The sequence below is a fragment of the Bos taurus genome, chromosome 7 (assembly GCF_002263795.3).
Source record: "Bos taurus isolate L1 Dominette 01449 registration number 42190680 breed Hereford chromosome 7, ARS-UCD2.0, whole genome shotgun sequence".
In the NCBI taxonomy this organism is placed as follows: Eukaryota; Metazoa; Chordata; class Mammalia; order Artiodactyla; family Bovidae; genus Bos; species Bos taurus.
The window spans coordinates 60601415-60626303 of record NC_037334.1 but is presented as its reverse complement, the minus strand read 5'-3'; the positions used below and the strand labels follow the sequence as shown (position 1 = coordinate 60626303).

The 24889-nt window shown below is 47.8% G+C and overlaps 1 protein-coding gene and 1 long non-coding RNA gene across 17 annotated transcripts in view; one reads left to right on the top strand and one right to left on the bottom strand.

Moving 5' to 3' along the window:
• Window positions 1–1860, top strand: part of LOC101903540 (uncharacterized) — a 119158-nt gene extending 117298 nt beyond the window's left edge. For all 14 annotated transcript variants that reach the window (XR_009495295.1, XR_009495294.1, XR_009495296.1 and 11 more), the window contains one exon: window positions 802–1860. This is a non-coding gene — a long non-coding RNA (uncharacterized lncRNA). The remainder of the gene's footprint in view (window positions 1–801) is intronic.
• The window catches only part of ABLIM3 (actin binding LIM protein family member 3), a 135401-nt gene that overhangs the window by 14787 nt on the left and 95725 nt on the right, over window positions 1–24889 (bottom strand). The window contains 9 exon segments of one of the 3 annotated variants that reach the window (NM_001099127.2): window positions 2171–2235; window positions 3679–3813; window positions 4836–4883; window positions 6222–6320; window positions 6983–7112; window positions 7598–7627; window positions 9125–9280; window positions 15680–15751; window positions 18095–18153. In NM_001099127.2, the coding sequence (NP_001092597.1) occupies window positions 2171–2235; window positions 3679–3813; window positions 4836–4883; window positions 6222–6320; window positions 6983–7112; window positions 7598–7627; window positions 9125–9280; window positions 15680–15751; window positions 18095–18153 (794 nt within the window). 3 annotated transcript variants of the gene reach the window in all.

Genomic DNA, 24889 nt, shown 5'->3' with positions numbered 1-24889 from the left:
TTTGAAACCTTTGTGATATTTTTGACACATTTCCCAAAGAACAAATTCTAACTGAAATTATTTGATCCCTAGCTAACTCTGGGATGCTTCAAAGAAATTCTGAGGCATCTCAGAAATTGCTATTTATTTGATATGTTATTAATAAATCAGGGGTCTCCAGCCTCTGGGCCATGGACTGGTACCTTCTGTCAGATCAGTGGTGGCCAGATTAGAAATAAAGTGCATAATAAATGTAATGTCCTTGAATCATCCTGAAACCATCCCCCTGGTCCATGGAAAAATTATCTTCCATAGAACATTCCCTGGTGCCAAAGGTTGGGGACTATCAAGGTTATATTGTATGGCTAAATATCATTAATATAGATATTCCAAAATTTATATGGAATTCCTGAAAATTTGATATGTCCTACTATAAAGCTATAAGCCATAATTCTAGTTATCTTAAAATGTTCTATATCACAGAAATATCCAAGTATCTTGTCAGTTATAATAAGTCAGATCTTTAACCTTGCCAGTTTAAGTCTTGTTGTTTATAGACAATCACTGTTTTACTCTGACACTTCTATAAAATGAAAATCTTAAAAAAGATTCATTAAAAATGACATTTGATAAGCATAAGTTTCTGATAACTTTTAGATCATACTCCTGAACTGGGTAAGAAATTTAAAAACGAATGGAAAACCTAACAACTTCATCGAGATTAATAGGAATTAATTACATGGGACTGAATGATTGATAAATATGATTGATAATTTTATGACTTTTTCTGATATTTACTGATTTTTAATTTATGTTTTCCAGAAAAACTTTCCTCTTACACTATGACCTACAGCAAGTTGATAAAGTATACCTTTGTAAACAAAGATGAAACATTTACCTTTGTTTCTCTACCTGATCCTTCCAGAATTTGGCTTTTCCAGCTGGATTCCCTGTGGACTTGATGACTTGTTTTGACCAGATTACAACTAGTTATACTAATTACTCTTTTAGTTTGTTCTTTCTTGTTGTTTTCAAATTATTATACTTTGTGCCTCTCTCTGGTGCACAATCAGTTTATTAATGTTACCAGCTGTATTGCTTATATTCTGTTTTATAAGATTGTTATCTCTTACATTACCAATGGGTAATCAAGCCTCCAACAAATTTAATGTTATCTCAAGGCAGTTGATCATGTACATAACTGTACATACAATAATTGTAATTGTGCAACTCTAGATATGGGAAGAAGGAACAAGGGAAAACATTGCCTGGATCATAACAGACTAGTAAGACACATGACCCAGAGACTTTTAGATTATCAGCAGGACCCAATCCAAGGAAAATCAGCACATTCAGTGGCCTGTCAACAGAATCTTTGCCTGATCTAGGAATGCACCTTCCTGGCACCAAGGGACAAAATCGGTCATGCAGTACCTCCCAAATTGGTCAAATTTATTACCAAGAGGAAGCACTGTGAGCAAAGGATGTCACCTGCCATATCAATAAACAAAGGATGTTGCTGCCACCAACCTCTGTGGCTTGTCTCAGTGGTATACCCTGAGGGGGTTCAGGATGGACAAAAACAGGATACTGACCTTAGACAGTTAAGATGCAAATTAAGGAATGATTTCAGTGAGCCCAGTCCCTTGCATCTTCCCATACATAGAAAAGGGCTAACTTCATTACCTGGAAATGTCTGTTTTTTCTTTAGTCAGCAGCAATCTTTTGATGTTCAACTTCCTGATTTTTTTTTTGAAAAAAACTATATATCCTGGCTCTTCCCTTACCTCTTTGGAATACTATCTCAGAGCTATCTGAGAGGCTGAATCCTGGGCTTAGGTCCTCAGTATATCTGCTGAATAAAACATAATTCGTACCTTTCAGGTGGTGTGTGTGTTTTCCGTCGACAGTTCCTGTTGTAATTCCTGGAACTTTGTGAGGGCCACAGACTCCCTCAGCCACTGCACCACTTTCCATTCCCACCAGCGATATACAAGTCACTGGTACCCACTGACCACCTGATGGCAGGAATAACCTACAGCTAATCCTACCAGCCGACTTTTCTGTTATGCCAAGTTTTGCATTTCTTTTTTTCTATCATAGTTTGAATTTGGTTTCTGTCCCTCACAAATGAAAAAACCCTCAGTGACATACCATGGCAGCATCTCATTCAGTGGTGTGGCCTGCTTACCTTGTGCATACTGCGGTCAAAGTCGTCCTCCTCTCCTCCAGATGAGAATCTTCTGGCTCGGGGCACTGCCGGAAAAGACAGCTAGGATCAGCCCCTGCCCTGGAGAGAGGGCGTCGGGGGCAGCACAGCCTTCACAGGGGGTTTCTGCTTGGCGCTGCCACTTTCTAGATGGGCGACCCCTCACCAGTGCACTTTGCCTTCACCGTGGGCCTCCCGGTACTGAGACACCCAGTGTCCCTTCCCGTTCTTAGGCTGGGAAGCGCCGGCAAAGCTAACAGCCCAGACAGAGTTAATAAACCACGATGTGAGGACTCTTGCTAACACTGGCAGGAAAGGTGTTCTCTCTGCCAAGGGCAGGGGGTCAGCCTGGACCCGCCAGAGCTCATCCTGGCATGAGGACAGTCAGCCTGAGGCTGGAGCCACCCAGCCCTGAGGACTGCTCGGGTCCTGGTGGTTCCCACCCACCTCTAGATCCAGCTGTACCCCAGAAACTTCCAGTCACCTGACCCAGGAAATCCTTGTTTCACCTCAAGCCATTTGGAGATTTTTTTTAAATATTGTTTCTCCTTTTTTTGTGATTGAAAGAGTCTCATCTAAGATTCCCCTCCGAACACTGTCTCCTGTGGACACTGCCCACTCCTCCTCTCTGGGTTACATCTGTGCTTGTGTCTAACTCTTTTCCAAATGGAGAATTCTTTGAGGGTAGGGCAGGGTCACCTCTGAGCTCCCATGAAACTGCTCAAATGGACATTCATTACTAAAGGTACATGCTGAAGCAAAGTGGCACTTAATGACAACTCCTCCCCATACTTGAAAGAAACACCCTCTGGTGGGCTGGCACCTTGAGGACCATGAAGACCCCCCGCCAGGTGCCTATGAGAGCCTTCCATTGCCCACAATCCTCTCTTTTCCATTCTCCAAACCATTTTCCACCTACAGCCAAAGTGGTCTCTTAGAAACATAAATCTGATCACGCCACCACTTTTTAACAACTTCCTACTATTTTGGATAAAGATCAAAATCTTTAAGGCCCTGTGGTATCTGGTCTCTCACCCCCACCCCCGCCCTTCCCTCTCTGAGCTCAAGGTTAAGCTGACAGGCTTTCCTTTGCTCCAGTAGAGCCCATCCTCTGATCCTGCGTCTTTGCAGCTGTGTTTCTACATCCTGTAGGCTTACCTGCTCCTCACCCTTCCTGTGGCAGCCGAGGCTCTGCATTTAAGAAGCTTCTGTCATCTTCCAGGCTGCATGACACTCCCCTGCCATCAGCTCTCTACCTGCTGTACCTCACCACCCTCTCCAGTTGGGGCCTATGTCTTGTCTACAAGGCCAGGACCTGCTCTCGTTTGCTTTCTAGTGTCTCCTGAAGGCCTATGACTGCCCTCAGTACGTGTTTGCTGAGTAAATGCATTATTGTGTGAAGGAATGGCGACTGTCTGTCCTAGCCCTCTGTGTCCCTGGCGTAGGTGACAGGGCTCTGGTCCTGGCTCCCTTGTGGAGGGGGGTGGTACCTTTGGGGGACCCGTGGTAGGTCCAGTACTCAGACTCTGTCGCATAGTACGGGTCTGGCGAGTAGGCTGGACTGTACTTAGAGGCCTGGCTGATGTCTTCACTTGTTTTGCTCTTGGTTGCTGTCGACAAATCACCTGCAAAGGACCCGGAGAGAGAGCTTCAGGGAGGCTGATGTCCTAGGAAGAGTGTCTTGGACACACAGTCCCTTTTCACTGGGCTCCAGCCCAGGGGAGGGAAGCCACATCCAGGCCAGGGTCTGGGACATGGGTGTTAGAGCTGGAAAACACTGAGGTCAAGCCTCTCATTTCACAGTTGGGAATCTGAACACCTGAGGGGGAGAGCCTTGCTCAGACCACACAGCGAGTGAGACCGGAACTGGATCAGAATGAACATGTCTCAACAGTGGTTCCCTCTCAACAGTGGTTCCCACTCTGAGCACAGGTAGGAGTCATGAATGAAGCGGGTTACAGTGCAGAGTCGTGTAGGCTACTTTCTAATTAAGGAAGTCTAGGGCAGGGGTGGGGTCGGGGTATCTGATTGGTAAATAAATTTCGGGTGCAGGTGGTCCACAGGCCATTCTGTAAGAAACACTAAATGGATGAATGAATGAAGGCACCCTCAGCCCCTTTCTCATCCACACCCCGTCTCCAGGCCTTCAGGCATGTACTCCCAGGCCATGGTGACAGAGAACAGCTTAGAGCAGTGGTTCCCAAGCTGGGCTGGACATTAGAATCACCTGGAGAAACTGTTACAAATACACAACTTGGATTAAGTCCGGGGTGGGGCCCAGGAACCTGTATGCATCCCACGGGATTCTAATGGACCTCCAAGTTTGAGGACAGATGCCTGGGAGCGTCACTCTCCCAGGGCCCCTGCATTTGACAAGGGTTACTCTGACCATGGACCTTAGGACACCAGCCAGCAGGGAAGGATAGGGGTGAGGGGAGGTGAGATGGTGGGAAGGACAGAGGGGATACAGGCCTTCCTTGCCCTTTTGAAATGACACCAAACCCCACCTGAGGCCACCATGAGTGAGCAGCCAACACAGACTGAGTTGGATCCTTGTCAGCGTCCCTCTCAGTGGCCCTGCCGAGCCACCTGCACAGGTTATTAACTGCCCCTCCCCTTGCCGAGCCCTCTCCGCCCCTGACCATACCATGCCGCTTGTAGATCGGGGGTTTCCGGTAGATGTTACTTTCTCCAGCTGCCAGACAGACCAGGGAGGGACAGTGAAAAGGAGAGAGAAAGACAGGAGAACAGGAGACAGCAGTTGGTCAGTTGGTCCCAGAAGAGAGGTGCTTAGCAGCTTCTGAGGCTTTTCCCACTCCTCCCCGTGGACTTCCTCTTCTAAAGGTGAGCCTCCAACCTCATCCCATCCGGTTCCAGGAAAGAAGAGGGGAAACGGGGTGGATGGATTCAAACGGGCCTGAGGCAGGGGCTTGGGCTGGAATGGTGGGCATGCGGGTAAAGGCAGGCTTGTGCTCAGCAAGACTCCGTGCGGGAAGGTGCCCCCACCTCCACCCGGCGGCCATGCCTCATTCCACATGGATGTCCCCAGAACCTTTCAGCCATGGTTCCGCACTCTCCACCCCCACCCTCCACCCAAATAGACCAGATGAGAACTTTCTGGGGCAACTGAGAATGGTGTAGAAGAAACGGCAGGACCAACTTCTGGGAAAAAGTGGGTGGGCAGTGAAAACCTGGGCTCAGAGCTGGGAGACAGGGGCCTAGGCCTGGCTCTGCTGAACTTACTAGGGTAAGACCTTTTCCAAGGGCCCCCACCCTCTGCCTTCCTCTACCTTCCCATCACCTTCCCTCATGCTCACCACCTCCAGCCACTCTGGCCTGCTGCAGGCAGTGTTTTAGGGCCTTTGGACTGGCTGTTTCCTCCACCCAGGATGTTTAACCCTGGGATATCTTTGGCTTCAATGTCACCTCCTCTAAGAAGTCCTTCCTGACTGCCTCACCTAGCCCAGGCTCCTCCACCCCGTCACTTGACCACAGCGCCCTGTCTTTATTTCGTTTAGCACCCATCTCCTGAAATTATACTTTTACTTATTTGTTTACTTATTTATTAGCTCTCTTCCCACATTAGAACTTAAAACACCCTGAAGGCAGGGAGTGGGCTGGTTTGAGCACAGCTGCACCTTCAGGATCCAGAACAGGGTTGGCTGTCCGGAAGGAACAACTCAGACTCCAGGAAGCTAAGTCCCTGGCCTGAGGTCACGAGCTTATAAGCAGTAGAATCAAGGATTCAGTCCCAAGAGTTTTGGTGCAAAAGCCCATGACCTTTAGCACGGTTACTGCCACGTCCCATCACAGCCCTCAGACCTTCTAGGCACTTCCCTGGACTGCTTCCTGGTGGTCCTGATCAAGGTTGGTTCTGTCTTGTGGATGGGCTAAGGTTAGTGGGCGTGTTGGAGCTGGAGGTGGGCTAGTGCAGGTGACTGGTTAGGGAGGGTCCCCAGCACCCATTTCTCCTCGGTGCTGGTGACCCCGTGGAGCATGCACCCATGCTGGGAATTCCAGGCTGGCAGCCTACCTGGGATGTGAAAGTGCTTGGGAGCCTGGTAAGAGGTCGGAGTGGAGGACCTCACATCTAACTGGCTATGGTATGGAGAGCTCCGGCCACTCTCGGGCCCTGGAGCGCGCAGGCAGTGGTCCCCAGAGAGAACAGAGGCACAGAGAAAACAGGCATTAATGCAGCGGCGGCAGTGACGGCAGCAGCGAGGTGGCGATGGCAGGATGCGGGGGTGCTGTGCTCTCATGCACGCATCTGCAGAAACAGGCTTGGCCCCGCTGTCCTGCTTCACCCCCAAGTCAGATTTTGTGGGTTGTTAAGAACCAACAGCACTGAGCGTCTTTGCCCCTCTTAGCGCCCCAGCTGGGCCACTCCCTTAATTGCTCTGCCCACTTCATCCCTAACCACTGAGTGGCCCTTGGTTGAGCCAGGCCACTCTGGCCCTCTGGTCCTACCCTCTGGATGGGACAGGACAAACGACGGAGATGCAGGCGTCTTCTCTCAGCCAGGGCGGCTGGGCAGTCTGCCACTTCCCCTGCCCCCAACCCCAGCAGCGCACCACCCACCTCCCGCGGCATCTCAGTGCCACATATTCCCTCCTCTTCCCCTGCCAGGGGCATCGGCGGGGACTTGGTGAGGCCTGGGTGCCACAGGCCTCCCGGGAACCATGCTGCGATGGAGATGTCCCGTGGAACCCCATGCTGTCTCCACAGCTGGGGACATAAACCACGGTGCTGTCCCTTGGCTTTTCCTGTCCCTTTGGGGGCTTCCCCCTTCCTTACCGGAGCGGTAGTAGTGATGAGGTGAGCGGGAGAAGGTGGGGGACATGCCCTGCCTGCTGTAGGTGGGGGAGTCGATGTATCCTGGGCTGGAGGCCCGTCTCTGCCGGAGGTCCAGGTTCTCATAGATGTCCTGAAGGGGAGGAAGCAGGGCCATGAGCAAGACCCGCATTAGGGGGGCCTGGAGCCAAGGGTCCGGCAGGCAGCAGGGGGAGTGACGTGACTCTGGGATCCCTGGGGGCTGAAGCACGGTGCTACCCTCCTGAATACAGACGCCCCCTCCCTGGGTGACGCGCAGCCCGAGAGGCTGCAGTGGCTTCTCAGGGCCTTCACTCGCTCCCACACACCCTTGAATACAACCCGTAGGTCAAGTCCCAGGGATCTGACCGAGGATCACAGAAGCGTTAGGGAGGCCATCCCAGGAAGGAAGGTTCTCCCCGCCATCTCTGCCCTTAAAGTCACTGCCACTTCCTCCAGGTCATGCTCTTAACTCTCCCCATCTCTGCTCAGGTTGTGGGAGCACCTTTGGAGGCTGTGCAAGAGCTAAATCAGGAGTCTGCTTGGTCAGCATAAAAGGACACGATTCTAGAAAAGGTCTCCCGGAACCAGCTTAATTACCTGGGAATAGGGAGATAAGGTTCCCAGCGACTTGGAGGCGAAGTTTGAAGGCAGCCGTGGAAGGAGCGAAAGGAGAGAGGAGGGTGAGAGGGAGGGACAGAGAGTGGTTACACGGAGCAGAGAGAGGCCTGCAGCTGCCCCCCAGCCCCCCACCCCGGATAACACTTCACCTGCCAGATGTCAGCGGTGCTCATGGGTGGGAGGGAACCTTGAGATCCTGTCCCCAAGAGGGGACGAGGGGACTCGGGGCCCCTCGGGAAAGGATCGGTAGGGTCTTCACTGGGACCCCAGCTTCCCCACTGCAAGCTCAGGGCCAGTCCATGGCCCTTCCCTGTCCCTCCGTCAGTTCACACCCCCTCTGTGGTTCAGAGGACAGGGCCCAGGGCAGGGGTCCCAAATGCAGGGCCAAGCAAGAGCCAGGCTGGTGCCATCAAGGCAGGAGTGGGCAGGGAGCAGGAAGCTGGGGATGGAAGGCATTGCCCACAGAGGGGATGGCGCTCAGCTCCAGGGCACCCAGGCCAGCCCCATGCTAACACAGCTTCTTATTTCCAAGACAAGACAGAAGAGCAGACACCTATGTGAAATCTCCTAATGTCTAAATGTTGATAACTAATTTACATTTTTAAAAGACACTCTGTGAGTGAAACAAAACACATCTAGAGCTGGCCTGTGGCCCCCTGTTTGCCATCTCTGGCTTCAGGAGACTCAGCCTCTACCAACTGCTTGGTTTCCTTTTACTGGTCCATTTCAGAGGCCAGAACTCAGAGAATCTCAGCCCTGGGCTCTTAAATCAAATGAAACCCCATCCTCCTTAAGAGAGGAAGAGGTCAGCAGCGAAGTGGGGACAAGGCCAGGACCCCTTCTAAAGTGCCAGACGATCTCAGCGCAGGGGCCTGGGATGGGTTGGACACCTCCCGGGATGTCTGCTGCCAGGACCTCTGGTAGTAGGACCACTGCCTACCCCAGAGAATGCCTTCTCCTGTCCAGCAGCCATTTAGTTATTTCAAAACCCTTCTGATGCTGCCTTTTTATAAGAGTGTCTCTTGCCCTGAGCATAGGCCAGGGGCAACACCCAGAGAACCTACCTAACCAGGGTTTATAAACTTAATTGGCCTCTGAGCCTGGCTGGTGATGAGAGCTGGAGGCTGTGTATAAAACCTCTCCACTGTAAGAGGAAAAACAGCTCAAGCAATAAGTGGTCACAGGTTCTTGGCTTTAATGTTGGGGTTCTCAGGGTGTAGTGGGGATCAGAGAGAATTGGGGAGCCGGTGTCCTGCCTACAGAGGGTGCTGCTCCCTATCTCCAGGTGGTGGAAATACTGGGGTAGTGTTGCCAGTTCTGCTCTTTCAAGAAAAGCCAGATTTTGGATGAAATGGCTTGATTTTTAAGTGTTGACTATAAAAACCAGTTTAAAAGAGTCTGGGGGCCACCACTATGGAGGCCTCAGTCTCTGTGATTGAGGGGCCTGGGGACCCCGTGGGCTCTCCTCTCCTCCAACGGCCCCAGAGAGAGGGCGAGACCCCGTACCTCTCCATAGCCACACCTCTCCAGCATCTCGTCGGACGTGTATCTGGAATGAGGCTCGTAGGAAATGAGGTCAGGGCGTTGTACCTCGTAGATTGACTTAACCTTGGGGAGAGCTGCCAGGTCTTTGTAATTAAGGATCTCATTATCCACTTTAGCCTGAGGAAGAGGGAAATGGATAGGAAAGAAGCAGAAAGATAAGCGGGAAAGGAGAGTGGAAATAAAAGCCAGGCACAGAGGGAATGAGCCTCTTCAGTTAAGATGGAAGACTCAGAAAATGTGAAAATAAGACAGGTCATTCATTCCACCCGGGCTGACGGTCACTGAGCACATGTGTGTGCTGTCCTGTGCTGTACAGGAATGACCCTTTCTAAATGTTAGGTCACTTCTGTGAAAGAAGGGTCAACATTGTTCCTATTTTTTAGAATAAAAAATTTTTAAACTTGTATGGAAACACAAAAGACCCTGAATAACCAAAACAATCCTGAGAAAGAAAAACAAAGCTGTAGGAATCAGGCTCTCTGACTTCAGACTATACTACAAAGATACAGCAATCCAAACAGTTTGGTACTGGCACAAAAACAGAAATATATCAATGGAACAGGACAGAAATGCCAGAAATAAACCCATGCACCAATGGTCAATTAATCTACCACAAAAGAGGCAAGAATATACTATGGAGAAAAAGTCTCTTCAATAAGTGGTGTTGGGAAAACTGGATCTACATGTAAAAGAATGAAATTAGAACATTCTTTAACATCATATATTGTTGTTGCTGTTTAATCCCTAAGTCAAACTCTTTGTGACCCCAAGGAGTGTAGCCCACCAGGCTCCTCTGTCCATGGGATTTTCTAGGCAAAGAAATCCCATGAGTTGCCATTTCCTTCTCGAGGGGGTCTTCCTGATTCAGGGATCAAAACTGTGCCTCCTGAATTGGCAGGTGGATTCATTATCACTGAGCAGCAAGGAAGCCCAACATCATACATAAACTCAAAATGGACTACAAACCTAAACTTGAGACCAGATAATATAAAACTCTTAGAGGAGGCAAAATACTCTTTGACATAAATCATAGCAATATCTTTTTGGATCTACCTCATCAGTTCAGTTCAGTTCAGTCACTCAGTCGTGTCCGACTCTTTGCGACCCCATGAATCTCAGCACGCCAGGCCTCCCTGTCCATCACAAACTCCAGGAGTTCACCCAGACTCACGTCCATCGAGTCAGTGATGCTATCCAGCCATCTCATCCTCTGGCGTCCCCTTCTCCTTCTGCCCCCAATCCCTCCCAGCATCAGAGTCTTTTCCAATGAGTCAACGCTTCACATGAGGTGGCCACAAAATACTGGAGTTTCAGCTTTAGCACCATTCCTTCCAAAGAAATCCCAGGGCTGATCTCCTTCAGAATGGACTGGTTGGATCTCCTTGCTGTCCAAGGGACTTTCAAGAGTCTTCTCCAACACCACAGTTCAAAAGCATCAATTCTTCGGTGCTCAGCTTTCTTCACAGTCCAACTCTCACATCCATACATGACCACTGGAGAAACCATAGCCTTGACTAGATGGACCTTTGTTGGCAAAGTAATGTCTCTGCTTTTGAATATGCTATCTAGGTTAGTCATAACTTTCCTTCCAAGGAGTAAGCGTCTTTTAATTTCATAGCTGCAGTCACCATCTGCAGTGATTCTGGAGCCCCAAAAAATAAAGTCTGACACTGTTTCCACTGTTTCCCCATCTATTTCCCATGAAGTGATGGGACCAGATGCCATGATCTACCTCATAGAGTAATGAAAATAAGAGCAAAAATAAACAAATGGAATCTAATTAAACTTAGAAATTTTTGCACAGCAAAGGGAAATCAAACAAAACAAAAAGATAACCCACAGAATGGGAGAAAATATTTGCAAATGAAGTGACCAATAAGGGATTAATCTCTAAAATACATGAACAGCTCATATAGCTGAATATCAAAGAAAACAAAACAAACAATAAAAAAATAGTCAGAAAATCTAAGTAGACATTTCTCCAAAGAAGGCATACAGATGGCCAAAAGGCACATGAGAAGGTGCTCAACATCGCTAATTATGAAAAATGCAAATCAAAACTACAATGAGATATCACCGCACACCAGTCAAGTAGCCATCATCAAAAAGTTTACAGATAGTAATTTCTGCAGAGAGTGTGGAGAAAAGGGAACCTTCCTACATTGTTGGTGGAAATATAAATTGGTATAACCACTACAGAGAACAGTATAGAGGTTCCTTAGAAAACTAGAAATAGAGTTACTATATGATCAGCAATCAGCAATCTCATTCCTGAGCATATATCCAGAGAAAACCATACTTCAAAAAGATACATGCAGCCCAGTGTTCACTGCAGCACTATTTACAATAGTCAAGACATGGAGACAACCTAAGTGTCCATCAACAGAGGAGTGGACACACACAGTGGAATCTCAGCCATAGGAAGAAGGAAATGATACCATTTACAGCAACATAAACAAACCTGGAGGTTGTCATACTAAGTGAAATAAGTCAGACAGAGAAAGACAAATACCACATGATATCACTTCTATGTGGAATCTAAAAAAATGATACAAATGAACAGACTCACAGACTTCAAAGCAGACTTATGGCTGTCAAGATAGAGGGGAGGGACAGGCTGCAAGTTTGGGACTGACAAGTACTCACTAGTAGATGTGGAATGAATAGTCCACAGGGACCTACTATATAGCACAGGGAACTCTACTCAATATTCTGTAATGGGAGAAGAATCTGAAAAAGAATGGATATGTGTATATGTACAGCTGAGTAACTTTGTTGTACACCTGAAACTCACGTAATATTGTAAATCAACTATTCTCCAATATAACATAAAAATTAAATAAAATATTATTCCTATTTTCCAGATGAGGAAATTATAGCCCAAAAGATCCTCTAACTTGTACCACTTAGCCAGCAGGGCTGAATCCAGCCTTCCAAGCCCACACAGTGAGGGCATCCTTGAAGAAGATGCTGAAGATGTAAAGACAGTTAATCATGACAGTAAAACTCCAGCAAACATGTGATGACCATCTATAATAAGCCAGACTGCATCCTAAGTCCCTTCTGTGGATTAACTGAGTTAATAGAACCCCCAGCTCTAACAGTACGTACTAATATTATCCTCATTTTTGCATAAGGAAACAGGCACAGAGAAATCAATGAACTCGCCCAAGGTGACATAGCTAATAAGTAGCAGTACTAGAATTCAATCTCAGGCAGTCTAGCCTGGGAGCCTGTCCCCTGCACTGGCCTCTCCTGGCTTCCCGGGACGGTGAGGTTGCTGCACTCAGAGAGCTGCTCCTCGCACTGAACTGAAGCGAGCCTCTATCGACCACTTGACTCCACCTGAGTGCAGCCCCCAGGAAGCACAAGGGCTGAGGGACAGCTTCCCCTGCTGGGGACAGCACCTGGCTCATGGCGCCCGAAGCCATGTCCTTTCTGTGTCTGCATCCTCCAGCCATTACCTGTTTCTGGCCGCCCGGTTTCCACTGTGGTCAATCAGAATCTATCTCCCGAAACCACTGTGGCTTATGAGGTCCTGAGGTGAGGTAGATTAAGAGAGAATCCAGGGAGACTATATTATTGTATAATATTCTCCCAGTACCTAGGGGGTGGAAGTCTCAGGAGTCAAGACTTCCATAGAGACAGCAACTTTCATAAAGACCTTAGGACTGTTGACATTTTAAACACTTCCCAAGGCCCTTCCACTCCTCCATCCCATCCCATCCCACTGCTGTCTGGGCACTGTGCTGTTCATTGTCTGCTCAACTGAGACCCACAGCCCACTCCTCCTGGCCCTGCTCTGAGCTCTGAGGTCCCACGGATTGTACTGCAGGCGCTCTGGTTGTCAGCTGGGTTTGGTCAACAGGGGGCGCCTGCAGGTTGACACTGAGTGGAGAGAGGAGCTGTGTATGTGTCTGCCTTGCATAGCCCTGCCTGCCTTGGTGGACTTGACTCCTGTCCTGGCTGCTCTGCCACAGCTCCAGCCTGGCCAGTCCTTCCCTTTAGGCCGGGGGTGGCGACACCCTTCTGCCACAGTAGGTCTCACGGGTGCCCTGGCCCTACCCATGCTTCTGTACATGCTCCCTTCACACTTACACCCCCTGAACCATGCCATCTCATTTCTGCTAGACCCTGCCCAGGTCAGATGCCCACGTCTGAACCAATCTGCGGGTGTGTGGGCAAGAGAACCTTATCAGGAGACTCCACTGGCTGAATTAACTGCTGCCTTTCGTCCTGGGATGCTAGATCTTGACCTTGAGAGCTCTTGGCATCTTACAGACTTGTCAATATCAGAAGCATCCTAACATAATTAGCTGGAAGGAAGGAAGGAAGAGAACACATTGGGCTGGGGATGATTCTAGCAGTCAGTGGGGAGTGCAGCAAAGTTTGAAAGAACCTGCCCCTCCAGGTTCATGGATCATCCTAATACCAAACCTCCAAATTTATGAACATGAAGCCAATACTTGGTCTTTCTGCCTATTATGAAATGCCCTAGAAGTGGCTGAATGGATTCTTCCTTGAATTTGGAAACCATGCTTTCAATGGTCTGACTTAAAACAAGGCTCACATGACAAGGGCAGTCACTTCCCAGAGCAGCTGGAGGTGACAGCAGGGGAATACAGGAGGAGAGATACACAGGCCGGTGCTGGGCTGCCAGGGGTGACTGGTCTCCGTGGATAAGCCCCCATTTGGAGGACACCATGGCAGGTGCCCCCAGCTCCTGCTGTTCATCTGGAGTGGGGCTGCTTCTCCAAGGGGCAACTCTATGAACTCAGAACTCGGTGAACGTCATCAGGGCCTAACTTACATCACAAAGTTCGGGGGCTCCCCAGGGAGGGGACAGCCAGGGGCCAGTGGCATTCTGTGTCCCTGTGTCTGTCTGAGCTCCCATATCCTGGTAACGCTCTTCTAGAGACATGCTCATTTTTGTCAGTGACCTTCTCACCCTGTAAGCCCTGAAACTAAGCTCATTAATCCTACTTTGGTTTGACCCCATTCACAGCACCAGGGGGACTATTAGCTCTCTTGTTCTGGACCGGAATCTCCAACGAGGACAGCCTGTGATCAAAGTCGCTTGTCTTTTGTGGAAGCCATATGGCTGTATTGACCCATATTGAAGTTGCAGTCAGTGGTAACTCACATCTCTTTTTCATTTGAAAAGAGGACAAAAGGAGAGGAAATAGTCTCATCAATGGACGTTATCCAGGGATCAAGGAGGAAACAATGGGGGTCTGGAGTGAAATGATGATGAAGCAATGGTGGGCTGCTGGCTGTCTCCAGAGCTTCTTATGAGGAGCGGGTTTTCTGCTCTAGGCCACTTCCCTCATTTCTGGTCTTCGTGGCCCTTTGACTTGAGGAAGGCTGCAAGGCTCTGGAATCTGGGGTCTGCTGACTGTTGGGCCCCGTGGCTACTGACTGCAGTCTGCTCTGGATCGGCCCACCCCCACCTCTGTGACCTCACTTCCGTTTACTTCTCAGGCCTGAGCTAACTGTTTCTTCCTCAGGAGTCTTCTTCCAAATGATCCTAGGCTGTCAGGTCCCTCTGTTCATCTGCAGCATCAGCAGAGCACCCTGCACGTTTTCTTATGAGTACTTATTAGAGTGCCATCCTATTATCTGTGGAATTCTGGGGTCAGTGTTACGAGGACAGGCAGCAGGTGAATGCGGTTCACCAGAGCCCAGCCCTTAGACCAGAGGGGACACTGAGTACCTATCTGCTTAATGAATGAATGAATACATTACACATCAAAGGGGCCTGTGAAGTCATCTAACTCAACCCTTGTCCTTTCTGCCACATCCCTGCAAATGAGGGGCCTCTCCGTGTTTGAAGCATCTGGGGCTGGGAACTCAGACTCAGGCATGCAGTTTACTCCACCCCTGGACTCCTCACATGATCAGAAAGCTCTTCATGTTTGCAGACCCTTTACAGCCATGTTTCCACATTCCTATGGCTTCTTCCTCCTGTCTGCCTCTTTACCACACACCATCATCTCCACATCAACATCCCACTCAAGACCTACTCCAAATACCACTGTGATCCAAGCTTTCTTCTTGCACTATACGATCCCTGTAACTATTATGAGGCTGCGGGCTCCACAAGGGCAGGGCCCACGTTGTCCTTGTGCCCTGCTGCATCCTCAGGACCTAGCACAGAGCCTGGCACAGGACAGGCACACATGAGATACCAGATGGATGGAAACCTGACTGCCAACTTTGCCTGTCTTTAGAGACTCTTTGGGGCTTTCCTGGCAACTCAGCAGTAAAGAATCTGCCTGCAATGCAGGAGACGTGGGTTCAATCCTTGGATCAGGAAGATCCCGTGGAGGAGGGCATGGCAACCCACTCTAGTATTCTTGCCTGAAGGATTTCATGGACAGAGGAGCCTGGCGGGCTACAGTCCATGGGGTCGCAAAGAGTTGGACATGACTTAGTGATTGAGCACGCATGCAGAAAATCTTTAGTTACCAGGCCCCGGGGAAGAAAAGGGGTTAGTGGCTGCAAAGTGATACATACGCAGATGACTCGGTTGGGTGACCCGATGCTAGAGCCAGGGGGTGAGATGGAAGTTTCAGACGTCCGCCGATGCTGTGGGAGAGAGGAAGGCAGAGGGTGAGAGGCTGTGCCTGCCGCTTGGTGGGGCGGGGAGATGGGGTGTAGTTCTTTGGGACACATTAGTAATACTGCTAAAAGCACTCTCTAGCTCTTTCTGTACTACCTCTTTATAGTCTGCCTTTTAAATCAATGTCTGACTGTGAATGAACGTGGAAATGCACAGGACCTTACATGGTTGGACAGAATTTGTTTTTCAAGTATTTTTAACTGGCCTGTTAGATAGTAGTAAGAGTCGCTCAGTCGTGTCTGACTCTTTGCGATCCCATGGACTGGAGCCCACCAGGCTCCTCTGTCCATGGAATTCTCCAGGCAAGAATAATCTACTCATAAAAACTTGTCATTTTGGCTTATCCCAGTCAATAAGGTGTTTACTTTAAGTGGATAGAACTGCTTAGCCTCATTCTTTAGCACTTTGTTTATACAAAAAGGAAAGGTAGGTTAAATGTCGCATGATTTGCACAATATGCTGATTCTTTTTATAGTGTACCCACTGCAAAATGACATCAACCTAAGTGAGAAACTTAAAAACTCTTTCTCTGAACAATGGCAATGATGGATTAACGGCTCCCTTAACAGAAAGGCACTGTGTTCATCTTTGGTGTATTTAAGCGAGTGGTAGCAAGTGCGGTTAAATAGTAAACAAATTGGAAATCAAGGTTCACTGGTAAACTATGTGATTTTAGGCATCTCGAATTCCTGATCTGTGAAATGAGGGGCTTGTCTTAAGGACTGCTACACTCCCTTCAGGATCTCTCATCCTACAAGTTAAAGCCACTAGGGAAGCCCCTAAAGCATTCTAAGTTGGACTACATGGCACTGGTTCCCAAACGTAGATCATGGACTAGTGTGTCTCTGGGGAGATGAATTTAGGAAAAAATTTGATAATACTGAGTCATAGAGTGAGAGAAATGTAAAATTCTATTTCAATCCTCTTGGTTAGATTAAGGAAGAAATCTTAATTTGGTCCTAATACATTTCAATAACAATTGCTAATTCTGTTCCCCAACTCTCTCCCCCACTGTTTTTTTTAGAAAAAAGAAATTACAGGCAACATGATTAGCTAAAATTTCTAGAGTTATTCTTCCAAAATATTTCATTTTCAATGAATTTATTTTAGGGTTGCCTTCTATTTATAGAAAGCAATACTGATTTTCCACTGGGTGATACAAAGTCTCATTTTAAAATAAGTTTGATTAACTAAAAAGGAGTAAGTGAGTTCAACAAAAAAAGAAGTACATGATTATATAAGTGGTACACAGATATAGCAAAAAGCATCAGGTTTGTAGACAGGTAACTTAAGTTTGAGAAATGCCAACAAAGAGAAGGAAATTGTGGAAGAAAAGGACAAATATGTCTTCTTACACCTTAAAAAGGAGAGGCCTTGGAAGAAATTGGGGAAAAAACTCAACAGCTCAAAAAAATTTGCATCAATAAACCAGCTCTTTCACAAATGGAACAGACGAGATGGCAAAGGATATAGTTTAACCAGCTGGTCAGAAACTGTACACACGCATTTTTAGTTGAGATTCCAGCAGGTAACTTTCACAGCGTCCCAACAGCCGAGTTAATACCGGGGGACCAGGGTGGAGAGACACTTTAAGAGGTCATCGGGGGCCCCCAACACACACCGCAGGGCTCCTCTCCACAGCATCAAGGACTAAGGAGCTGTGCCCCACCCCTCCTGCAGTCCTAGGATCAAGAACCCAGATTCATGGGCCTTCCTGGTACTTGTCAGCACACGGTCATTCAGAGGGACACAGGACCTCAGCTGCTCCAGCATGTGTCTGGGGAGGCTGGCTGTGCTCCTGCCTGGCTGCATGACTGCTGGACAGTCACCACCCTCTTTAAGGCCCTGGTTTTCTCACAAGCAAAGTAAAGATACAATTCCTTACCCATCTGCCCTGCGGTATTAAAACAAATCAGAGGGTGGCTGTGAAGACGCCTTGCAAACTGTCAACTTCTGTGACAATTTTAATCACTATTATTAATGAATGACTTTAGGCTGGGGAAAAACCATGGCATCTGTGCCTCATAGATGCCACCATCCTGGTGAGTAATGAGAAGGGTGTAGCCTCGCCCCAGAAACATGAAAAACTCATATTCATACAGTGCTTTACAGTTTTCAAAGTGCTCTCACATCCAATGTCTTAATCCCTTCAAAACCTCCATGAGGTGGATGTTACTGTTAAGGAAATCCAAGGAGACAGGCACACATTTGAAAGTGTGCACACTAAGGTGTGATTCTCTAGCAAAGCGCAGTGCCTCCAACCTGGGACCAGAAGTAACTGGTTTGGTATTATCACCACCTTTGCTTACCTTTAACTTCTTCTCTGCCCGGGCTGCCTGCTTGCAGATGGGGTGCCAGACCTCAGAACCTAAGGGACCAGGAAAATAATAATTTCAGACCTTTCACACCCATCAGAATCCTGGGTTTTTCCTCATGCCCACCTCCATTTACTCCCCTGTCAGCACATGTGCCTGACAGCAGCCAGGAGGACCCCTTGGTTTTCCTGGATCTCAGCTGCAACGTCGCTCCAACCACCCACACTCTCTCTGCCTGTCCACGCCCTGCCCTCCCCAAGGTCCACATCTCATATGACATCCTGTGAAGCTTCTTACCTGCCAGCTGCGAGTGACTTGGCTCTCCTCTGTGATCCGTCATTCTCTGTATCATTCCCAGCACATATGGCCTTAAAACATAGTAGCTTGTGGATTTATCACCCCAACTAAATTAAGAGATCCTTGTGGGTGGGAGCTGAGCTTACTTCATTACTGGGTTTCCCACAGCATCCAGCATGGGGCTTTGCTCTCAGCAGAGGCTCTGTACATGTTCGTGGGGTGATGAGATGAGTGGACGATTGGCAGTGAGTGACACATAGCAGGTGGTCAATAAATATTTGTCGAATGAATGAATGGCAGTGGAGGTGAGATAAAGGGACAGCCTGTGTGAACTCCAGCCTTCCTCTCTTCAGAGACTTAGGGCAGTCTACCAGAGCTATCACGTTCAAGGGGAGGAGGTGTCATGATGCACATTCTGCTTCAGAGCAGAGTCTTGACCTGCTAAATCCTAAGAGACTTCAGACTCCTCAAATTTAGTATATTCGGCTGCCCATGTTTTCTTGTGTAGGGGGGGTCCAGTTGGCCAGGCCCCGACCGGACAGGCCTATTTGGAAAGGCATGAGCAACAGGTGGCCAGTCACATGTTAAGAAGCCCCAAATATCACACATTCCCCAAAGAAAGGACAGGTGTCCTGGATTAGAAGGAAAAATAGGAACATGTTATCCCTCTGGTGCCACTGTTCCTGTAATCAACCCTAAAAGGAAAGGAGCCAGCAAATGGCTAGATTCCTGAGCTCCCAGATGGCATTTGTTTGTCTGACTTTGTTTTTAGAATATCTTTTCCATTACAGTTTGTTGCCTGGAACCACTAGGGCTGGAGACTGAGGAAGTGACAGCGGGTAGTGTAAGGTTGAACAGTGAGGTGGAGACAGGAGGGGCCCAAAGCAAGCAGCCCTCCTGGGCTCTGCTCCGTCCCAGTTTCTTCATCTGAGTAACAGTGAGGTAGGCTTTGGAGGGTCTCAGACGTTATTTTCACCTCAAAAATTTGAATTCCAGGGCCAGTTTTGTCACTTGAGGGATAGGGATTTTATTCTTGTTTGCTGATGTTTGCAGGTGTCTGCTTGCTGATGCTAAATGGTTCTACATGAGTGTATTTCCTCCCAATGTAAAGTGCAATGGCTCTCGGAACCCAGTAGGGGGACTCTGGGTCTGCAGCTGGAGCCAGCGATCTTAGGGTGTGTCCATTACCAAGTGATGGGTGGGGACCCCAGCTTTGGGAATAATTAGAGACAGCATTTCCGGGTCCTCTCTGAGTTGCCTCTGAATCCACCAGGGGTTGTTTATTGCAGTGGCTCTGGCAGGAAGCACATGTTACAGGTCATTGTAGGAAATGGATGAGGGGGACACAGATGTCTCGGAAGGTCATGAGATTAAGTGAGAGAGGCACAGGGAAGGTAAAGGGTCAGACGGAGGTTCTCACGGGGGGAAATAAAGCGCAGAGGGAACAGGTCAGACTGGATGATCTCTGCAGGCCACAGACATATCTGTTCTGAAATAAGGCCGAGCCGCAATTGGCTTCAGCATTCTGCATACAGGAAAGCAGATTTTCATAAGTAGTGTGTGTGTATGAAGGGGGAGGGAGGGATCAAAAGGAAGAAATAAACTGTAATTAAATAGTTATAATCTTTAAAAATTAAAAACAATTTTGAAATTTTTAAAAATCAGAAGTTTGGGTTTTGGCAGTATATCATTTAAAGAGGGAAGGGGGGCTTTCCTGGTGGTCCAGGGAGACTCTGTGCTCCCAATGCAGGGGGCCCGGGTTTGATCCCTGGTCAGGGAACTAAATACCACATGCCGCAACCAAGACTGGGCCCAGCCAAACAAACAAATTTACATATATATATATAATATAAATAAAGAGAAGGGATTTGCTGGAGTTAGTGGCAAACTTAGATAAATGAAGGTAAGAAAAGATGATTTGTTCATAAAGACCTCTGTGAGATTATGGTCTGCATATGTCATCAGTCAATAGCTTTCTTCCTAAAATAGTACCTGATGCAGATGAATGAATGACTGGTTGGAGCCTGTCTTTGTATTTTTTTAAAAAAGAGAGACAGACTGATATGTGCCCACAGGATAATGGTGACCAGGATGGCGAGGGGACCCAAAATTAGGCCTTAAAGCAGGGTCTTCTCCATGGAGAAGAGGAGACCTAACAGAAAGGAGGAAAGGACTTTTGAATATATCAAGGCCTCTCCAGGGGAAGAGAGATTAACTTGCTCAGTGAGTCTTACAAAGTAGAACAAGGATTAAGGGCAGGGGAGTGGGAGGTACAAGGTACTGGATATAAGACAGGATCAAGGTTGTATTGTACAAGACAGGGAATATAGGCAATATTTCATAACAACTGTAAATGGAAAATAGCGTTTCAAAATTGCATACAAATGAATTAAAAGACTTTCAAAAATTGAAAAAAAAAAGTATTAAGGGCAGAAGTTTCAGGGAAGGAAAATTTAACCTTTAAAGACTGAATGGGTTCACTCAGAGAGTGAGCCTCCTGTCCCTGGCAGTATTCAAGCACACATTGGGTATATAATTGCTCAGCAGGGACATTTTTGAGGAGACACATCATGTGGTCCTAATAGATGTTTATTATCTCTCCAAACCCTTAGAGATTCTGCTTCCAACTTAACAGGCACCTCTGTACAGAAAAAAAAAAAATAATTTTCCCCATTCAACAATCTGGACCAGAATGTAGGTTCTGCAAGAAGCAGGATTCACATTTGTTTTATCTACGGACAAACCTGAAGGGACCGCAGATTCTTAATAAATACTGAATGAATGAAGAAACAAGAGAAACATGATACTCTATTTTAGGCCGTTGAATTCTCTGAACTGGACTCAGAGATTTGGACAACTGGTATAGTCTAAACTCTGATATGACAGCTACAATTCCAGATTGAGTGTCTGTAAGATTTAGTAGATTAGGGCTTGTTAAAATGGGACCTGTGGACCACCTGTCCAGCAGCCTGGTGAAATGCAGAATCCTGACCACTCCCGCCCTGCCCCCAAGAGTTTCTGAAGTCAATTTTCTAGAGGGGGGCCTGGGAATCTGCAGTTTAACAAGCTCCCTAGGTGATTTTTGATTCTAAATTGGGGAACCACAAGGCTAACTATCAGTTAATACTTCAAATCTGTTCCCCTGGAATGTCATGGGGTAAAGAAACCAATGTGACATGACAGAACTAACTTGCAAGACTTCAACACTGTTAGTAAGACTAGTGATGTCACGAGTCACTCTCTCATCCTCCGAGACTATCACCCACAATTCCAGATTCTGCAAATGTTATGGAAGTGAAAGATTAGCTATTTATGATTCAGCTGACTCAGAGTCAGAAATCTAAATCTCTAAAACTGTCCCTCAGCCGAGCAGTAAGGCTGTTCTGAATCTCTAGCAGAGTCAGCATTCAGTCTTACCTCTTTGACTGGTTACAATACACCTCACCCCTGTAACATTTTGGCTTATTTAAGCTTTGGGGACCCACCCACATCTCTGCCAGACCTGTAAGTTCAATTTGTCAACATCTTTCTTTTTTTTTTTTTTTTTTGCATTAGTGGAGATTTATAAAACCCAAAGCTGGAGCTGGTGCCACAGTCTTCCAGAAGCCCAGCCAGGCTTATAGATGCAGCAGGGACTGAAACTGACCCAGCTGAAGGTTCTGTTTGGCAAACACAATGTTTTTATTTTAAAGTATTTTTGCATATGAATGCCCTTAGACCCTGCAGGAGGCCAGGGACCCTCCCTGCAGTCTGCCTCCCTGCCCTTCTCACTCATTTAAGCAGGCATTTGAGATTTCAGCCCCTGATCCCAGCCAGACTGTTAGGTTCCTTCTCTGATTGTAACAAGTGAGGTTTCTGAGTTCCACCTTTATGTTAGAAGCACTATTTCTGTGAAACAGCCTTGCTAGGACCTTAGAAAGGCTCCTTTAAAATCCCCACTCAGATGAACAAGTATGGCATATCCATAAAATGGAATATTATTCAGCTGTAAAAAGGAAGGAGACACTGATGCATGGTACAATGTGGATGAACCTGGAAGACATTATGCTAAGTGAAAGAAGCCAGACACAAAAGCCCACATCTATATGAAATACCCCAAATATGCCATCTGAAGACAGAAAGAAACTGGTGGCTGCCAGGGGCTCAGAGGAGGGGAAATAGGGAGCAACTGCTTAAGGGCTGCGGGTTTCTTTTTGGGGTGATGACAATGTTTTGGAACTAGATTGAAGCAGTGGTTGCACAGCATTGTGAATGCACCAAAAGCTACTAAGGTGTTCACTCTAAAATGGGTAATTTTATGTATGTGTAGACCATGGGGTCGCTAAGAGTCAGACACGACTGAGCAACTTCACTTTCACTTTTCAGTTTCATGCATTGGAGAAGGAAATGGCAACCCACTCCAGTGTTCTCGCCTGGAGAATCCCAGGGACGGGGGAGCCTGGTGGGTGCCGTCTACGAGGTTGCACAGAGTCGGACACGACTGAAAAGCAGCGGCAGCAGCAGCATACTACCTCAACTTAAAAAAATTCCCCATGCCCACCACTAGGGGACGCTTCTGTAGACCAAAGGACACGGTTCACTTACTACTAAGGGTTCTAGTCTTAGCAAGAGGAGAATGGGGAGTCAGCCCTTTTGTTGAATTTGACATGTAGTAATAACAACTGAGTGAGTGAGTGAAAGTTCCTCAGCCGTGTTGGACTCTTTGTGACTCTTTGCCACTGTAGCGCACCAGGCTCCTCTCTGTGGGATTCCCCAGGCAAGAATACTGGAGTGGGTTGCCCTTCCCTTCTCCAGAGGATCTTCCCAATCCAGGGGATGAACCCAGTTGTCCCTCATTGCAGGCGGACTCTTTACCGTCTGAGCCACCTGGGAAGCCCACTAACAGGATCATCATTATAATCTTGGCCACTGGGAAATCTTCACCATATATGAGGCAGTTTATACATTATTTAATGTGATATTCCTCAAAGGTTCAATCCTGGTTATGACACCTACTAGTTTCATTGCCTAGAGCAGGGCAGTGACTGCTCCATGCCTCAGTTTCCCCATCTAGAACATAGAGACGGTTATAGTACCCGCCTTGTACATCTGCTGTATGGATTAATGCGTTAATACGTGTAGAGCACTGAGAACAGTGTCCGCCAAGAGCAGGCACCATGTAAGTGTCAGTTGTTGCTGCTATTTTTTTTTTTGGTCAAACCCCGTTGGCCAGGATCTAGTTAGGGTGAGGGGAAGGGAGTAATGGGGAGACCTGCAGGGGGTGGGTGGTGCTTACTCTCCTCCTCCCAGAGCTGGCGCCTGCCTGGGCGAGGGGCACGCAGCAAGCAGAGGGCTGGTTGGGCAGGTGCAGTCACTGAGCAGAAGCCTGGCTTGGCGGCCAGCACACCTTCTGGAAGGCTGGGCTGGTGCCCAGGGACGAGGGCACTGGGGAGAAGTGGAAAAGACCAGTTTGCCTGGGCCTGACATGATCAAGTAGGCCTGAAGCTTAATAAAAAGTTTGAAGGAGGAAAGTGCTTGGCCACCATGATGCTGGTTGCCACAGAGGCGAGCAGGCAGCACAAGGGAAAGAGAATGGGCGGCCTGGAGGCGCCTAGTAACTCGCAGGATGCTAACAATAGTAACAGCACTGTAATTCAAGTGTACTGAGTGCTTGTCTGTGGCAGGTGCTAAGTAGTCTTATTATTCTTATTGTTATAAATAGTACTTAGAGACTGCCTATGCCAGACTTTATGTTACATACTTTACAACAATAGTAACTGAGTAAAAAATAATAATGATCACTAACATACGCTGAGCCCTATGCTAGGTATTGATAATGATGATAATATTAACAGCAGCCAGCATTTATTAGTCATGGCTGGGGGGAATGGCCCTTTTGACGTGACTGGGTGTTTACCACGAGCTTGGGCTGGTGGTGGCAGGTTTGATGGGATGGCTTTTCTGTGCACTTGTTCATTTAATCCTCACCAGAGCCTGGTAAGATAGGGCCTGTGGTTATCAGTGTTTTCAGAGAGGGAAACTGGAGTTTGGAGGCTTAGATGTTTTCCCTGCTCGCCTATTGCTGCCTCCTCGCCGGTGTCCACATGTGCCCAGAGCTAGGCTCCCTGGCATCACTTTGGGGCTTCTCTGCTGAGCCGGGCAGGAGATGCTGCCTCGCTGCTCCCACAGTGCCCTGGGGGGGCCCTGGTGCTGGCCACACCCTCCTTCCCCTGACAGGCAGGCAGGCAGCCTGGATCTGCACAGGGGAAGCTGCACACAAAAGGAACAGGGAGAAGACCCACCTGCTGCCCCCTGTGCACCCCTCAACCCAGCTGGGCTGCTCCTGGACACTCCCAAGTCTTGTGAGCTCATCAGTCCCCTTTTACCTGACGTCATTTGAGTTGAGTTCCTGCCACCTAAGAAGTCCACACCAATAAAACATCTCATTGAGCTAAAACCTGAGTATCTGACAAGTTCTTGACTTCCCCAGCAGGCAATTTTGTTTCCTAGAAA